General features: G+C 39.1%; 1 protein-coding gene across 2 annotated transcripts; it reads left to right on the top strand.

Moving 5' to 3' along the window:
• Positions 1-1,246: 1,246 nt before the first annotated feature.
• On the top strand, positions 1,247-14,916 carry LOC103141905 (TNF receptor-associated factor 2-like). 2 transcript variants are annotated; one of them, XM_007557723.2, is made up of 11 exons: positions 1,248-2,669; positions 2,795-2,989; positions 4,351-4,429; positions 5,424-5,522; positions 5,896-6,057; positions 6,726-6,800; positions 6,929-7,003; positions 9,626-10,108; positions 10,438-10,615; positions 10,712-10,860; positions 12,242-14,916. In XM_007557723.2, the coding sequence occupies exons 1-11, from the start codon at positions 2,494-2,496 to the stop codon at positions 12,458-12,460; spliced, it is 1,890 nt and encodes a 629-aa protein (XP_007557785.1). In that variant the 5' UTR covers positions 1,248-2,493; the 3' UTR covers positions 12,461-14,916. The 2 variants fall into 2 exon arrangements, with proteins under 2 accessions (XP_016529667.1, XP_007557785.1); XM_016674181.1 differs by lacking the exon at positions 6,929-7,003 and having other exon boundaries at positions 1,247-2,669.
• The last annotated feature ends 2,820 nt before the right edge of the window (positions 14,917-17,736 follow it).

The raw sequence follows: 17,736 nt of genomic DNA, 5'->3' as shown, positions 1-17,736 counted from the left end.
ATGGAGGTTAGAGGAGTCAACGTTAAGAGGTTTTGGTGGGAAATTAGGTTTTGGGTGCGTTACTATATTTCCCTTGTTAGTTTTGCTTGCAACAAAAACAAGAACAGTTATGAATAGTTAAAATAGAAAAAAATATTTAGGGCTTTCATTGGTTGAAGTTTCATTGATGGCTCTAAAACATCAGTATCACAGTAGAGCCTGTATATCACAGGCTCTACTGTGATACTGATGTTTTGCAGGGGTCACCAACTCCAGTCCTCGAGGGCTACCATCCTGTAACTTTTAGATGTATCTCTGCTCAAACACACCTGGATCAAATAAACTGCTTGTTTCCAGCCTATTGCAGAGAGGAATGAATGCTGGTGAGGGAATTCAGACATTTTGGAGCAGAGGTGAATCTAAAAGTTGCAGGATGGTAGCCCTTGAGGACTGGAGTTGGTGACCCCTGCTCTAAAACATCAGTATCACAGGCTGAGTGATCAGTTAATGTTATTAAAACATTAAAACCTTAAAACATTGTTTTAAGGTTTTGATAACCTTAAAACAACAAGCTTGTGTAAAAAGAGGTCTCTCTTTAACAATCAAGCTCTAGCTGAAATGTTGTTACTGAAAACATTTTTCAACAAGAACACAGAAACCTCACAGAACAAGATAAATACAGCTTAGAGCTTCTGTTCTGCCTGAAGACCCAGGAGTGCAAAAATAAACCAGAAGTTCAAAATGAGCTTCTGGCATGCTTAGCTGAAAAGGGGGAAGTGGGCATCTTCAAGGAGGTTAAAAAAAAAGTGAACATTTTTTTATTATTTTGGCTGATGAGACTATGAACATTTATACTTTAAAATTGTCTTTGTTTTCTTAAAAGAGACAATGATATAAAAATAGTTTGTAAGTGTGTTTGTGGCTATTTTGTTGACTTAATTTTCTTATGAGGGCATATAGAGTCTATGCAAAAAATTCTTGCTGCTGAAATTTTCAGTGCAGTTGTCATAGTTTCAATAGTTGTACTAATCCTAAATGGGATAGTAACCAAAATAAAAAAGCTGCGTGGAAAAATAAGCACATCTTTGCTGTTTACAGGGAATTTTGAAGGACAACAGGTGCCTCCAACTAAACTGGCATGATTAGCTTATGATTATCAATCATAAAGTCACATCATCTCAAAGTTTGCAGGTGTGGAGCATATGTGTGTGCTAAAGACGAAAGACATCACCAGTGACCACAGATCATCAGCTTTTTACTCTTGCATTATATGATCATTTCCAAACTACTTGATGCCCATCATTTTTCAGGGAGAAAAATATTCACACAAGGAAAACATTTCAGACTGTGGCTAACCTTCTCATGACTGACTGTCCTCTGAGGGTCAGTCATGTGAATGGAGTCTGGCAGTGGGCGGTGGCCAAACCTTGCATTTCACAGGGAAATGAACAAAACAATAAAGCAAGATCGATCTACAAACTGACTCTACTGGCCTGAAGTTATCAAGAGTGCAGTGTGGTGGAGACGGATGTAAGTTCAGTCTAACACAGAGGATGGTAATTTGTTAAATGAACTTATAAAACTGAGGAAAAGGCACAAAATCAATGACAGACAATCTTATGAGAACAAAAATATCAAGGCAATGGTAAACAGGTCAGGTACAGAGTTACAAGTAATCTGATATGCTTAGTAACACACAATGGATGACAGAGGAGGGAGATGATTCAAATACAAAATGACAAGCACAAAACAAAAATAATTGGAAAAAGAATGAGTATATCTTTCAACCACAAATACAGTGTCTTTGACCAAAAGGGAACAAACAAGAATGTATTTATGCAGAGCACCAAAATTGTGTTAGAAAAAATAGATAAAAAAAAAACATATCAGCACAAATACCATGTTGGAAGCATGATGATTTCAGCTTGTTCTACAGCCACAGAGCATTTTCAAGTCACAGGCAACATCAAAACAATCTGGAGACAAATGTGAAGCAATCTGTCTGACAGCTGAAACTTGGACAAAATTTGTCATCAATTGGACAAACATCCCAAACACTGACACAAATCCACAATAGAATAGTTGAACAAGAAGATTGGAGCAATTACAATGGCCTAGTCAAAGAGCAATTACAATGGCCCTAGTCAAAGTCTGGACCATAAGCTGAAAGAAACGTGTCAGTGGGACCTTGAAGGAACTGTCTAACATAGATGTTTGCAAACTTAATTGTATAAGATAGAAATGCTATGGGAGATGATTGGAGCAGAAGGTGGTTCTACAAGCTACTAATGGGTGTACTAGTGTTTCATACATGGTTGTTGCATTTTGGATTAATTTCTGTTTATTAAATTAACGAAAATCTAGAGTACGTTGTGTTTTTGTACAGGTTAGATCTGAATAACAAATAGCAGCTCATTTTCATCATGTCCTGATACATTAGAAACAAGTTATGGTCCACCAGGTCACTCCAACAAGCCCTTACTTTGAAGAATCAGAACTGACACTGCTTCCGAGATGATCACCTCTCCTCAGGTCCAATCCATTGAGCCCAGTCCACTCCACCGCAGCGTGCTTCCTGATGCTCCGGCTCTCTCGGGCTTGCATCCTCAGCTGTCACTGCCATCTCACTCAAACGCCTGCTCCGTGCACGTGAGCGGCAGACGTCGTTATGGGCTCGTAAACATAAGCAGGTATACACGTTTTAATAAATTTGCCAAAAAGCAATGAGTCACTGCTGGCGGTTATTTCGAAAACTACACCAGTCGGTGTTTGTTGTCTTGAACACACCCCGCTGAGCCCCCCGATATTGTTCAAGGGGAATAATGGCTGCACAAGAGCCGTCTCCACCATCTTCCCTGGAAGGCAACAAGCCGGGCTTCCCAAAGAAAATTCTGGCCAACAACCTGGAGGACAAGCATCTGTGCAACTCGTGTCAGAAAATCCTGCGGAGGCCCCTGCAGGCCCAGTGCGGCCACCGCTTCTGTTCGTTCTGTTTCAACAAGCTGGTGAGGTGAGTGGTGAGTGTGGGGGCTGCTAGTGGAGGGTGCTAGCTGGAGTGTGTGGAGCCCACCGCCAGACTCCATTCACATAATTCACGTTTTAACTCTTCTCCACCGGTTATCACGGGAAGCACTTTATAGGATTAAAAATGAATAACATCAAGGGAATTAGTGGGGGGATATGGCATACGGCTAATTCACAAACACTGTCTGAGCCAAGAGAAAATCTGGACCTGAGTGATGAGCTGGTTGTGTGTTTTCATTGATGAGGCTGGTTTGGAAGTGGAAAATGTGAAAAGTTTGGCTCGACGTGAAGGAAATAAAATCACTATCGAGTCGCTTTGCATGCCGAATATACCAGAAGGTTTGACTCTTTTATTCCATTAATTATATTCCACCAAAGCTTTAAATACAACTATACTGATTAAAATTCGCCATTTTTCGAATGGAGTTTGGGCTGTCTATTTAAATTTGGAATAACGTATTTACGCTAACCAGAATTAACATATATTGCTTCCATTTTTATCTTGAAAAGAAATCGGCAGTAGGACTTCAAATGATACCGTTATATGTTTGTTATTGAACATAATAAATTAAAAAATAATCTCATATTGGTTTTCTTTTTGGAGTGACGGTGCGGTGAGGAGAATGAGATCACCGGGTTTCTAGTCTGAAAGTGCGCATGTGTAGGATGGAATGGCACTTTTCCTTTTTCTTTGCTATCCTTTAGTCGCAAAAAGTAAAAAAAAAGTAAAATCATTATCAGAAAGTGTGATTAAATATAGTTGAGATGCTGTCACAGCTTTGTAATAACTATCAGAGTATAAATAAACACAAGAGTGCTCATTTGAGTTCTCCCTTAGGTCAAAAAAACGGAAACGTACCTAATTCTGGGTCAATGTCAGTCGGTAAACTCACTGCTCAAATACTGTCTAATCGACGTATCCAATAAGATTTCTTGACAAGAGATGTGTTGCTAAAGATGTTAAAATTAAACAGTGTTACTGTCTGAATGACAAAAACATTTACGTGCAGAATAAAAAAAAGTCATCCATCACTGCTGTTTGCATGTGTATCAGAAACGCGCAAATGCAAAGGTTTCTGTCAGAAACTTTGTAAAAAAAAGTGAATCATTTCATTAAAATTTTAACAAGCTAATATATGAAATTAATTCATCAAAAGTCCTGGCCCTCGATCTAAAAATGTTTCAGGTATGAATGCTTTTGCATGTCAAAGTACAACAACTTTATATTATCATTTATTTCTTATATTTTTTGGTAAATCTCCTGTGAAAATAGTATGATGTATTGACAGATTGTTAAAAGCAGATGAAACAGTAGTCATGTGTGTTTATCTATTTTCCCTCTCCTAGTTCTGGACCACAGAAATGCAGTGCATGCATCAAGGAGGACTTGTTTGAGGAGCCCACCTCCATTCTCAAGCCTGGCGGTGTAAGCTCATTGAACCTTCCTTTTGTTTGCTGTAATGTTTCAGATATTTAGTCCTTACCTGAGATTTCTACCACAGCAGGTCAACTTCAGGCTCAGTTTAAGTTTTAGTATCAGTATCACAAAGCTCAGCTCTTACACAGGTCTGTCACTATGACTAAGTTTGCTAGGGAATCCCATTGGTTAACTTTTATTGACAAGGTATTACCTAGACTCCTGCTGGTCTATATTTGTACTGCAGTCACACTGAGAAGTGTTGAGTGTTATACTTCTTGTTCACATGATTTGTGGCTTCTTTCTGCTCGGACTGAATTGGGTAATAAGACTTTTGTTCACTCTGCTCCCTCTTCTTGGAACTTGTTTCAAGAAATGTTGAGATTGACTGAATTCATCTTGTTTTTGCTTTTGCATCCAAACTAAAAGTTCTTGAGCCCAATTCAACAACAGGTAGCTGTTTTTTTTTATATAGTTTGACATTTTCTTTTAACTGTGTAATTTTTCTGTATTGTATTTGTTGCTGCCTTTTGGCCAGGTCTCTGTTCAAAAGGATGTTTTTAATCTCAAAGGGTACTTTGATTAAATAAATCAAATAAATAAAGGTGAAATAAAAAAGGATCAGTAGTAAGGTTGAACTAGTGTTAAACTTTTCCATATTTTCTTGATGGGAGGCAGAATATATGTGGATGTAAAACAATAAAAATAAAAAATAAAAACACCCTCAGAGTCAACAGAGTAACTATGAGTGTTTTCTGGGTTTCCGACCCATTGCTGCTCGTCTTGGATCCAGTTCTACAAAACATTTTGAGTACACTGTGATTGTTGCCATAAAAAAAAAGAAGCAGACACTGAAACTCTAGTTCTGCTGTCTATCTTCATAGGTGGTGAAGAAATTAGAGCCAGGGGAGAAAAGTGAGCTCCCAGCGTTGTGTCCATCGGTAAACCGATGCAGAGCGTTTGTAACTCTACACAGCGATAACAGCCGTTTTCTCCTGTCCAGGCGTTCCCAGACAACGCAGCTCGGAGAGAGGTGGAGGCCTTGGCAGCAGTTTGTCCTAATGAAGGATGCACATGGACTGGAACTGTCAGAGAGTTTGAGGTAAATCCCAGAGCATTATTTCCCTCTGGGGTCAACCACACCCTTCATCTGTTACTGAGGATTATGACAGATTAGTCCGTTCAAAAAGAAATAGATTTATCTGATCATCCATTCAAATTATCAGATCCAGCTCATAAATAATATGTTTGTTTACAAATATAATTAATTTGGATAATTCAATTAATTGATCTGATTTGATTGGTGTTCAAATAGAAAAAAAATCTAATTGTTTTATTTCCTGTTTGTTAAATGCAACAAAACTAAGATCTCCCACCATTTTGGTTCCATGAGCACATCAAAGGCATGAACTGTGATGCACTTTTGATGGAAATAATGAAGTGGTAAGAAAACTGCTGCCTTTGGGCCCCTGCAGGCGAGCCATGAGGGCAACTGTGACTTCATGATCATCATGTGTCCATCGTGTAAAGAGCTGATGAGAGCCAATGAACAGGAGCGCCACAACGAGCGAGAGTGTCCAGAGAGGACACTGAACTGCAAATACTGCAAAGAGCCATTCCTCTTAAAGAACATCAAGGTGAGGATTAAACAACTAAACACTATTCATGATGCGCTGCTTGTTTGTACCCGTTACCAAATACGGTCATCCTCAGAAACACTGGGCTGGCAGGAAGCTGAAAGGGTTTCACTGAACTTATTCATGGTTTGGATTCATGAATAATGAATACCATGATTAGTCATGGTTTTGAAAAATCATGGATATGCCGTAATTATGGCATACTATCATATTGGTCATATCATCATATGAGTATGTGACGGATCATATTGTAAATGATCTGTCACAGATAAATCATAGACAATTATCATTAGTCGTAGTTCATTTTACACTTAGTTTGGCCATTTATTCATTCATTGAAACTCCATCCAATTGGGAGAAAATGGTAGTGACATGCAAAGTGTGGTTCTTACAGTTGTTAATGTTGCTAACACTAATAATGCAGTAAAGATATTATCATATTTTGTGCAGCTTTCAAAATATTTAGCTTTTTTCTTTTGGTCCATATAAAATTTGAATGAACAACACTTTTCATCTGCTGTTGTTCATAAACATTTGCTAAGGGCAAATAAGTAAAACTTGAATTTCAGATGTGACATTTTAAAAGGAAATACTCATTTTGTCGAATTACAGTTTTGTGCGCCTTTCTGACAGTAAATGTTTTGAACTGATGTGCGGTGTCGTTTTAGGCTCATGATGAAATCTGCCCAAAGTACCCAATGATCTGTGAAGGCTGTGCGAAGAAAAAGATCCCCCGTGAGAAGGTATCCTGGCCGTTTCCACTCTCCTCCATTCTTCAGTTTGATGAACCTCTCTCTGCTCTGAGCTTGGGATCAAACTCTCTGACATTCTTTACGCCATTGGCTTCTTTCATTTTTGTTTTGTTTTGCAGTATGTGGACCATATTAAGTTCTGCAGTAAATTTAAAACACCATGCAGATTTCATGTTGTTGGCTGCAATACGTCTGTAAGTAGATACTTTTGTCACAAATTGCTATATGTGCATGACTGCCTACTGTGATAACTATTCCATCATTAATAACTTGGCAAAATGAAATATATCACACTTCAGACATATTCAAACAAAAAGGTCAGGTAAACATTTTTTTTCCTGCAGTAAGCTAAAGAATTTAGCATTTTTGACTATATCAGTAAGTTTGCCAAGTTATTGGAAAAACACTTGTTGGAGAGGATGTTGCTCATGGAGGATAAAAAGGAACAAAATCAAGAAAAAAAACAAACTCATCCTTAAAATATGAATTAAATGTACCATGATGTAAACAAATGTTTAAATAAATGTGAAATCATTAAAATGCAAACCAATAATTAATTAAATGTGTATTTAATTATGTCATGGTTCCTGATCCTGCATCATCATCATCATGAAATAGTTTTCTGTTAAACTTGCCTATCACATTCAAGAGCGTATTAAAGATGCTCAGTGTAGTGTAAAATTAGGTGGAATTTCCCTTTAGCCATTTTCTAAATCAGAAGCTGCAAACAAAAGCTAACTTCTGCTTCATGGCATAGCGATAAGCCCATAGCCCCACCCCTCAACTGTGATAGGTGAGTTTGACAGAGAAGTACTTCATCATAAACCTGCAGGAACAGGAGACATAAATAACTGAATACACATTTAAATACCTGCATAAAGTAATGTAAGTTTGGATTTAACAATTTAATGACATGATTGTTAAATTGATTGGCAGATAAATGGTTATTGTAATGATTGAAGGAGGTATTTATTAATGCTGTCCCTTTTAGTCTTCCGTAGTTGCTACATGTCTGCTAAATCTTGTATTGTTGGCTTTAAATCTGCTGTTTATGCAATGTGACAATAAAACAGCAGTTTTGTTTGGCATAGGCAAGATGGCTCCCTGCCCAGGGTGGCATTACCATAAGGGGCATCATAAGTAGTCAAAAACAAAGAATAAAAAACTGTTATTTTAATTGAATGACTTGGATATTGTTTAGATTCCAGATTAAAGGATTGTTCCTTAGATATGACCACTGATCACATGATCACCGTTTCAAAGCAACACAGAGGATTACATGCGCTTAGGTTAATCTGGCATGAATCAACAGGGGTAATATAAACATTTTCTGTCTTGCAAATTTTCTGTCTTGTAAATATTTTATTTTCGGTGAAACTCATCAATTTTTTATTTACGTAATAATATTTTTGAGCTGGTTTATCTTGTCAAACCCATCCTTTTATTTAAAATGTTAGAGAAAACTGGACTGATCAGGTTACTAATCACACCCACAATATTTAGTACTACCTGTTTTGTTAAGAAGCTCTTCAGCTAAACAGTATTTGGTGTCATAGTCTCTGTTTTAACTCGATATTGATCACAAATCAATGATCAATAATGTTTTGGTTTTATTCCACTCAGTGATCATGATGGATCAAAGGCATTTCCTGTCTTTGGTTGAAGCCATTGCTGAATACTGCTGCATGAACTCCCCAGCATGATGCTTCCACCGCCATTCTTTATACTAATGTGGGACTAAATTTATTTATGTCAAGCTGCTGTGTGCTGTTCATTCAGTCATGTGGTTTAAACCACCATTTTAGCAAAAGGCAACTTAGAGTTTTTGAAAGGTGTTGAAAAATAAGAAGTGACATTTTTTTCGGTGTAATAATCAAAGACGCCATAAAATAAGATATTACAAAATAAAATGATCAAAACTTTGATTCTGATAACTGAACAAAGTTTATCAGCTACCATTTTGGACTGTTGCCTGAATCAGATCATGAGTCATTTGTGAAAAACTTCATGGATTTGTGACCCCCTAGCTAATTGCTACTGCTGTTGTTTTTTCCTTTCATCTCTTAACTGTTGATGATTATGATGAGTCATCAACCCTCCGCTCCCCCACCACCACTCTGAATGCTGTCGGTCCCTGACATTCTGAAAGCAACTCTGACAAATCAGTTAGTCTGAACAAAAGTATTTTTCTATTAAAACTCATAAATGATCTCTCCTGGAATCTTACTTTAACATTAGCTCATTGTATTTTGGTTGGAACTCCGACTATAAAGCCTGCCTGATCTAAGGTCCACACATTGTGTGTCAGTAGTGAGTCTTTATTCAGCTGGATGAACGTTCTACGAAACAGTCGCGACTGTGAAATGTCTAAGAGAACAATTAAACTTTTTAAAGTTTAGGTAAAATACATTTTTTTGAGTAATAATATTAAAATATTATGCCCTCATCAAAAAACATACCTGGAGTGTTACTTGAGTCTTTCACGCAAGTTTAAGAAATCCTCCGGTCTCCATGACAACCATTTATTTGGTTGTCCTCATCGGAGCTGCAGTTTCCAAGCTTCCTCCTCACAGAGCAGCCCTCCCCTGTGACTCCACCACTCGGCTCCTTCAGACTAGTCAGCAGCTATTAGCAAACACAAAATGGTACTATATGCCTGGAAAACACAAAGTACTGCCCCTTTAATTCATTGTGTATTTCATTATGAACCAGCTCTGCCACATAATCTTACTGTTTTCTTTTGTTGTTTATGCAAGTCTTTAAAGAGACAAACTGTTTATTTTCTTAATTTTACAGTTTCTATTTTTGTTTCCAAGGTGGAGAAGGAAAAGATCCACGACCACGAGCGGCAGTGTTCATACGAGCACCTCAACCTGCTGCTGCATTTCATCATGGGCATCAAGGTGAGTCTGGAGAGCCTCCAACCACAGACCTTAGAGGTGGCCAGCCAGAAGCTCCAGGTGCTGCACCAGTCCCTCAGAGAGCTGGAGCTGAAGATGAGCCAGCTGGGTGGGGGCGGCCCTGCTCCCGTGCAGGGTGCATGCGCTCTCACCCTGGCCACGTCCTTCACCCCGCTGCCCAGCGCCATGGGTGCCGCCCTGGAGCTGCAGCTCCAGAGCGAGAAGACCAAGGTGGCCGAGCTGAGCCGGCGCTGCCAGGAGCTGGAGCTGAAAGTGAACACGTTTGAAAACATCGTCTGTGTCCTGAACCGGGAGATGGAGCGTTCCTGCACCACCATGGAAGCCTACAACCGCCAGCACAGACTGGACCAGGACAAGATCGAGATTCTCAGCAACAAGGTACGAATGAGCCTTGGATGCCTCTTTACATACCCAGTACCACAAAGTTATACCCAGTACCACCACATCATAGCCCATAACACCATAACATACTCAGTAACACCACATCATACCCTGTCAGTTTAGGTTGATGGTCATGTCTTGGTATGGAGTTGTGTCACACTCTTTCCATTTAGAGATGATGGGTTGAAATATCTTTCAAGAACCTGACCCTGCTTTAAGTAGTTTCTCCACAGCTCCCTCCCTCACTCATCTGCTGTGTTCCTTGGATCTAGTGGATTGAAAGTATCCAGCTAAAACGGTCTTATTCCTTTGGTGCTTTGCTGCAGGTCCGTCAGCTGGAAAGGACGGTCAGCCTGAGGGACCTGTCCATCGTGGAGATGGAGGGGAAGATGAGGGAGATGTCTGCAGCCACCTACGATGGCGTCTTTATCTGGAAGATCTCTGATTTCACCAAGAAAAGGCAGGATGCCGTGGCTGGCCGTGCTCCTGCTATGTTCTCTCCCGGTCAGCGTTCCATCCGGAGATGCTCTCACCAAGCGCTTATGGCCTGGAATAACCAAGATCTTCACACTCACTCAGTCGTTTGATTTTGTCTTCCAGCGTTTTATACAAGTAAATACGGCTACAAGATGTGCTTACGAATCTACCTGAATGGTGACGGGACGGGCCGCGGCACACACCTGTCTCTGTTCTTTGTGGTGATGAGAGGACACAGTGACGCACTCCTTAAGTGGCCTTTCAATCAGAAGGTAGAAGTCTTTTTTTTTTATTAGTTTAAACATTATGTTGCTTTTTTTAACAGAATCCAAATAAATTTAAACTACCTGTAGGGCTCTCCATCTAGACTGGAACCAGGATGAGTTGAGTTAAAGTTTTATAAACTTTTATGAATTTTTTAAATTAGAAAATTTCATAGTTTTCTTATGCTTAGTGTAAGTTTTGAACCCAAAATTCAGGCATGGACAGGCCAAAATGATTTGCTTGATGGTTGGGTCCAGGCTTTTGTGGCCTATTTTCTAAGCCTATAACACATCCAGCAGAGAACACCACATCAGAGTGTACGATATAAAGCTGTGTTAATCTACTTATTATTGTCTAAATAGAGGAGTAGGCAGCTTTCCCTGTTGAGGAACAAAAGAAAGTAAGGTGGAGAGCAGACACTCATCAGACTGTAACAAGCAAAGCACACAGTAAACACTCCTCTTAATCACACAACCTACATCATTTGCACTTGACTCATCCTCCAGTTGCAACAAATAAAATTCAGTTTTCATTGTGCAGTTGTATTTACAAGGGTTCCCAGGAGAAACTCTTTCCTTTAAAACCAATATGGCAGCAGGATGCACATTTGCTAACTTGCATTTGAACAAACGACATTGTTCTGGAACAATGTTTTTTGAAGAAATAAGACAGAAGTAGATGTATTTGGACATGGTGGAAGGCGCCATGTTTTTAGAAACGGAACCAGAACAAACACGTCTCACCAAGTGTTAAACACCATAGTGGAGGGCTGTAGACTTGAACTTGTTTGTAGGATTACATGAATGTTTTGTGCACTAAAGTGTTCCACAGTCATAAGTTTAGGCAATAGCTGAGACAGATTATCTGTCTTGGTGACAGTTTTAACAAATATATAAAAAGGTTACAACCACAGCTTTAGAGGAAGGTCTATAAGCTGTTAACTCTTGAGGTGTACTTAATTTTTCATTCAGAGCATTTTTATTTTGACTTCTCTCTAAATAAATGACTAAGAAGTGTTTTGTGGGCTCTTGTTCTCCTGACGTTACTTCAAAGGCCAGATAAGTTTCTTCTTACGCCCTGAAATTGAAAGAGGGCTGTTTCCTGAGGGTTTTACCCTGATATTCTCATTTGGTCTAGGCATTAAAGACCAGATCCCAGAAAACTGAAATCTACAACACACCTTTGTAGGTGCACCTTTAAATGCACCTTTAGTGGGATTCGCATTATTAACATTAGTTCAGTCTGATCTGTAGAGAATAGTCTTATGTAGTGCAAATCTCTGCTGCACTAATCTCCAATATCAGCCTGCAAACAGCGAAACAAAAGCCGCCTCAGCTCCAGATTCCCTGTTGAAGCCGCCGTTGGGTAATACTTGTACCATCTGTGCAGGTTACCCTCATGCTGCTTGACCAGAACAACAGGGAGCACATAATCGATGCCTTCCGGCCCGACATCTCATCTTCGTCCTTCCAGAGGCCCGTCAGCGACATGAACATCGCCAGCGGCTGCCCGCTCTTCTGTCCTCTGTCCAAGCTGGACTCCAAAAACTCCTACATTCGTGACGACACCATCTTCATAAAGGCCATCGTCGACCTCACTGGGCTCTAGAGAAATCGTAAGAGCAGAAATCCCAACTTTGCCTTTTGTTGCGACTAACCTGTTCATCAACCGGCCTTCGTATTAGCAGTAACCAGCACTTCTCTCTGGGAGGTGTTGTGTCGTTTGGTTTTGGAATCAGTTGTTGTTGACAATATGCAAGATATCATTTTTTCTTTGTTGGCTATTCAAGTCCTTCAGTCTCTGTTTTACCAATCAGAAGGAGCTTTTATGCATCAAAGTTGTGACTAATCACCAAAGTGACTGCAGAACTTTAAACAGCGTTTTTACTTAACCAAGGCATTCCAACAAGTGTGTAGTGTACTATGTGAAACGAGCCGACTCTGCCCGCCTCATTAATCCCTCATGAACATGTTGAAGCTCCTGGTGCTTCAGAAGGGGCTCACCTTCAAGGTTTAAAGGAAGCTTTCCTGTAGGCACTAGTTAATGCTCTTGTTATTACTAGTTATAACCCAGAAACTTACTAACTGCTAAGATAACTAACAAACACGCAAGTCCCTGAAAATATTCAGCTTCTTTAATGACACTCATTAAGTCTTCTGTGATCGTTCCACTGATTTCCAACAAGATTGTTTTTCTGGTACTGCAAGTTTCCTTCCGTCTTAACTAGCTGGTTTGGGACTAATTAAAGGGTTTAATAGAGAAAATATTCACACGTGAGTCAAGCTGAAAAGAAAGTGGTCTGAGTTAATTAAAAATAAGAAAATGTGAGTTAATAAAACCAAAAACTATCCAGATATTTCTTTTTTCCCAGATGCCGAGCCGAGTGGTTTTAGAACTGGTGTTCCTGGATTCAGACTTTCAGTCAGATCCTCTTTGTAATCATCGCCTTGTTTGCAAACTCAGTAGCTTTAAGGAGGAGAAAATGAACTACTTGTCAACTGTATTATGTGGTCTAAGTTGGTTTGATGATCGTGAAGCCGTTACAGTAACAGGCCGCTACAGTCCCAGCATCAATATGGTGCTTGGTTAATGAAAGCCAGCATAACGTTCTGGTAACACATGAGCTAAAACACTTGTAGTTTCATATGTGTTTATAGTTACTGTATGTCTGAGTCCACATGTGCACATTTCTCCTGCTGGTCTTGTTCTCTGTTTTGATGTGACTTGTTGATAGTTTGTTGATAGTTATTTCAAAAGTCATGTTCATGAAATTCGCGCTTTGCTTTGAAGGTGGTGTAATCTAATAGGACTTCAGATTTATTTAAGTAACACGTTTAATACAGGTGTGCAAGCTATGCACAGGGAAATATAGGCCATGCTTTTAAAACAATTGGCTGCAGAAAAGCAACCAAAGAAATTTAAACACCAAGTGAAGCACCCAGGTGGTCGATTCTGGATAGGTTATTTGAACAAAAAGGAGATCAGAGCTTCTACGTCTGAAAGGAGAAATGGAAAACTGAAAAAGTTTATGCTAAAACTAAAGCTTCTAAAATTCCTGCCCAGGTCTGATTATTATCAGACTTTTGAGTTAATGCCACCAAAAAAACAAAACAATCTTCAATCCAATCGAAATAAACTGTTACATGTATCATATGGGTGGATTGGAGGTACAGCCCATGATGTTATTCAGACAGTATTTCCACATTTTAACACCAGTGACCAATGCTTAATAACATTTTAAATGCGTTTCAAACATTTCCTCTAAATTCATATTTGTCGAGTGGCAGTTTGAGTGACATGTTGCAGGCAGTTGCCGGCGGAAACGCTGAGTGAAGATCAGAGGACGGCTCCCAGACATGCCAGACAAAATGAATTGAACTTGATGGAGTCTGGTTAGTGTCATATTTTGGTTTCGCATTGTGGAAAAAAAAAAAGAACATCACCTGCCATGTTGATCAGCCAGATGCCACATAATGGATCTGGTTGCACATTGAAATCCATCCGATTCGGTCAGTTCTTAGTGCTTTACTTGGTGCCAGCGATGTACGTATGCACCAACACTCCATAAAGTGCATAAAGTGATTCTATCATCTTAATTCCACCTATAGAATTGTTTTTTGCATTTTAAATGATGCACTATGTATTTAAGCATTGCTGATGATTGACAATACAGAGAGGCAGATTATAAAGTCTACAGTCAAAGCAATAGATCAGACCATTATTGGCTGTTGCGCTCACTGTTGTGTACTGTCCAACATTTGGTGATGTCATCATTCTTATTTTATGTTTCTCCCATAAGCTTTGCTCACAGTGTTGTCAGAATTTCTCACATACTGTTGCATAACAGCGATTGGTCCGTGTTTGGCTCTGCTGTTCTTTGGGAATCATTTGTCTCTTGAAGCCCATCAGTTCTGTCTGCCGTACTTCTGCTGCTAACATTCCTGTCAATGTGTCTTTCCAGTTCCTTTCCTCTGAAAGAAATTCTATGGTGTGAAGTATGAATCAAGCCTTGGTTATTGTTTTGTTGCCTTCGGTTACACTGAATAAAGGTGGACAGAGAGTTATGGACTGCTGATGGTCTGCAACAACTTTATAATCTTCCAACACTTTCTCTCAAAATGATCCCTTCCTTAAAAAAATTGTTGAAGACATTGACAACATGCAAAAAATTCAAACTTTCTCTAAAAACACAAAAGGAAAATGCAAAGCGAAGCAAAAATAACCAGAAAGATGACTTCAGAGATGCAGTACCAATGGAGACTGCAGGCTGAAATGAATTGATGTTATTGAGTTCTTTAATGTTCCAACACAGTTCATGTAAAAAACATTTATATTTTCATGGGATTTTTGTTGAGTTGAAACCAGGGGTGCACCGATGACAGTTTTCTGGCAGATTACTAATCTTCAAAAAGCTTGACCTGCTGATTCTGATATTGGCTGGAATGTTTTGTTTCTGAAATGTTGCTAAATTTAGCAAGAAAGTCACTGAGTTGATAACAGTGGAGTGACTATAGTTAACTACAAATTTGCAAACATGACCAGTCTATCACTCAAACATGGCTCTTTAGTAGAGCTAAAGAGGACAGTGGTTGATTTTTAAGACCATTGCTGATAAGATAAGATCTGCTTCACATGTAAGCATCAGCTGATCACCAATCTCTCCAAATGAAGGAAATTGGCACTGATAAATACTGATTTATCAGTGCCCTAGCTGAAACCCTAGCTGAAACACTTGTTTCCAATCTATACAAATATATTTTTCTTGATAAGGCTAACGGTGTGTACAGTGAGGTCAAAGTGTGTGTCACCTTACATGTCTTCTGGTGTTGATTTCTTTTATTTTTGTTACACTTGCATGTTTCAGAGCGTCTTAATATCAGATGGAGATAAACTGAGTAAATACATACAAGCAGCTTTACAGAAAAGTAGTCACCCCCAGGAACTAGAACCATCATGGGTTTGACTCAACTGAAAATGAGTGTTTTGCAAAACTCCAGAGGATCTTTGGTTAACTCTTCTTGGAAATATTTTTATTCAACCACACTGAAACAGTTTTGATTTTTAAATGGCATTTATATATACATTTTGACTAGGCCTCTTTAAAATATTTATTATTATTATTATTATTATTATGTTTTTTTTTTAGCAAAGTTGAACTTTCTTGTGGGCTTTGGGTTATTTTTCTGCTGCATAACCCATGTGTGCTTGAGCTTATGGTCATGACCCTAAACCCTAACCTTAACCCTAACCCTTCAGCAGCAGGAAGCAGCCCCAGGCATCACACTGCCACCACCATGTATGATCTCAGCATCCACAGGATGTTCTCATAGAAAGCCTGCTGGTCAGAATGATTTAATTTAATTTTATTATTATTTGTTTTTTTGTAAAAGTGAGAAGGGTCTTTGTCCCTGAAACAGTCTTTGGCCCTGATCTTAGATCAGGGCTTGATGTGTTTTGTTGTTGTTTTAGGTGCTTTGTCCAGTTTCAGTTTCATGTTGTCAGATAGCTATGTGATTTTTCTTTTTTGTTTTTTGTTTTTTTGTTATTGTATTCTTACAGTGAGTCAGGCTTGGCTTAGGCTAAGGCAACCAAGATGAACCAAGCTTTGTGGTTAATCACTGTTGATTCATAATTTGCATAAAGCGATCAGTTATCTTTGGATTGTTTTTGTTCTTTCCATAATAAATAAAATAATTTTTGGAAAGCTGCATTTTGTAAATTATCAGGTTATCATTACCTGGTATTAAAATTTGTAAGACATATCTGAAACATTTAAGAGGAACAAAACCAGAAGAAAAATCCAGTTTTACGCAGCACTGTTGGGATGGAAGAAGAAAACTGATTATCTTTCTTCCTTGTTATCGACTCGTCTTCTCCACCTTTTAACCGACCTACTTTCCTAGAAAAAGAAGTGCCTGTATTTATGTTATGTAATCTTGAATATTTTTAAATGTGCTATCCTGTATGATTAAGCATAACAGTATATTATGAACATTGGGTTTTACAACATCTTATCCTTCAGAATTGTATTGTTTTTCTGTTTTTTTTTTTTAATTTACAACATGTTCTAAAATCTCTTGTGACCTTGAATGTTTTTCTTTGCGTGCGAATAGTAGTGAATGTTCAGAGTGAGGCTGGTGAACCAGCATGCTTTTAAACCTCAACACACACTGATCCATCTCTGTGCATGAGAGGCTTCAGTCGGACACCATGCATAACGTTGGCCACTGGTTCACATCGTTGGCCAGGTTCTTATGTCCTTTTTATGATTTCACTATTGTATATTATACAAAGTAAGAGAGAACCCTGAGGGGCAGTTGGAGAAGTAAATATATTTAAATAATGCATAGATAATATTTATTGATTAGAAACGTTTTCTGTTGAGGTCGTTTGAAAGCATGTTGTAGTTCATCCGGCTCATTCTTGCCAAGCTGCGTCTCCGTTCTGACTTCAGCTTGTTGCATTCTGTTCCTTTCTGAAACACGTTTCCGTTTCTCTTCTCATGAGTGTTTTTGCACGTGTAGTGATCTCCGTTTTGCACGTTCCAGCAGCCTCAAATGAAGCCCCTTTTCTTCCTGCCTATACAGTGTGTTCTGGTTGTAGCACTAGCAGATGCTCGGCTGACGTGAGCCTGGACTTCTGGTTCGTTTACAACAAAAGGGCTTCACATTTCATCGGCATCCACCTGACGTCACACGCAGGCTTTCGTCCGCTCAGAGGCAGAACCGCGCGGCGGTTCCGTTTGAGCCAGCTGATGTTTCCGTGGATCAGCGATGCTGACATGTAGGAAGTGCCACACTGCCTCACTGTTCTGCAACAGAATAAACAATGTTTTGATAAATACTGCTTCAGAAACTGAAACTAGTCACTTTTTGCTTTCCCTC

Source organism: Poecilia formosa, unplaced genomic scaffold (assembly GCF_000485575.1).
Source record: "Poecilia formosa unplaced genomic scaffold, Poecilia_formosa-5.1.2 Scaffold91, whole genome shotgun sequence".
Lineage (NCBI taxonomy): Eukaryota > Metazoa > Chordata > Actinopteri > Cyprinodontiformes > Poeciliidae > Poecilia > Poecilia formosa.
Note: the sequence above shows the minus strand (reverse complement) of the source record. Positions and strands in the feature narration are given on the sequence as shown.

Excerpts from the sequence above, each read along its gene's own strand:
- LOC103141905 (XM_007557723.2), top strand. The coding sequence starts at position 2,494 with ATGATCACCTCTCCTCAGGTCCAATCCATTGAGCCCAGTCCACTCCAC. Across the intron at positions 7,004-9,625 it reads TTGTTGGCTGCAATACGTCT|GTGGAGAAGGAAAAGATCCA; the intron begins GTAAGTAGATAC and ends TTTGTTTCCAAG. Across the intron at positions 10,109-10,437 it reads TCGAGATTCTCAGCAACAAG|GTCCGTCAGCTGGAAAGGAC; the intron begins GTACGAATGAGC and ends GCTTTGCTGCAG.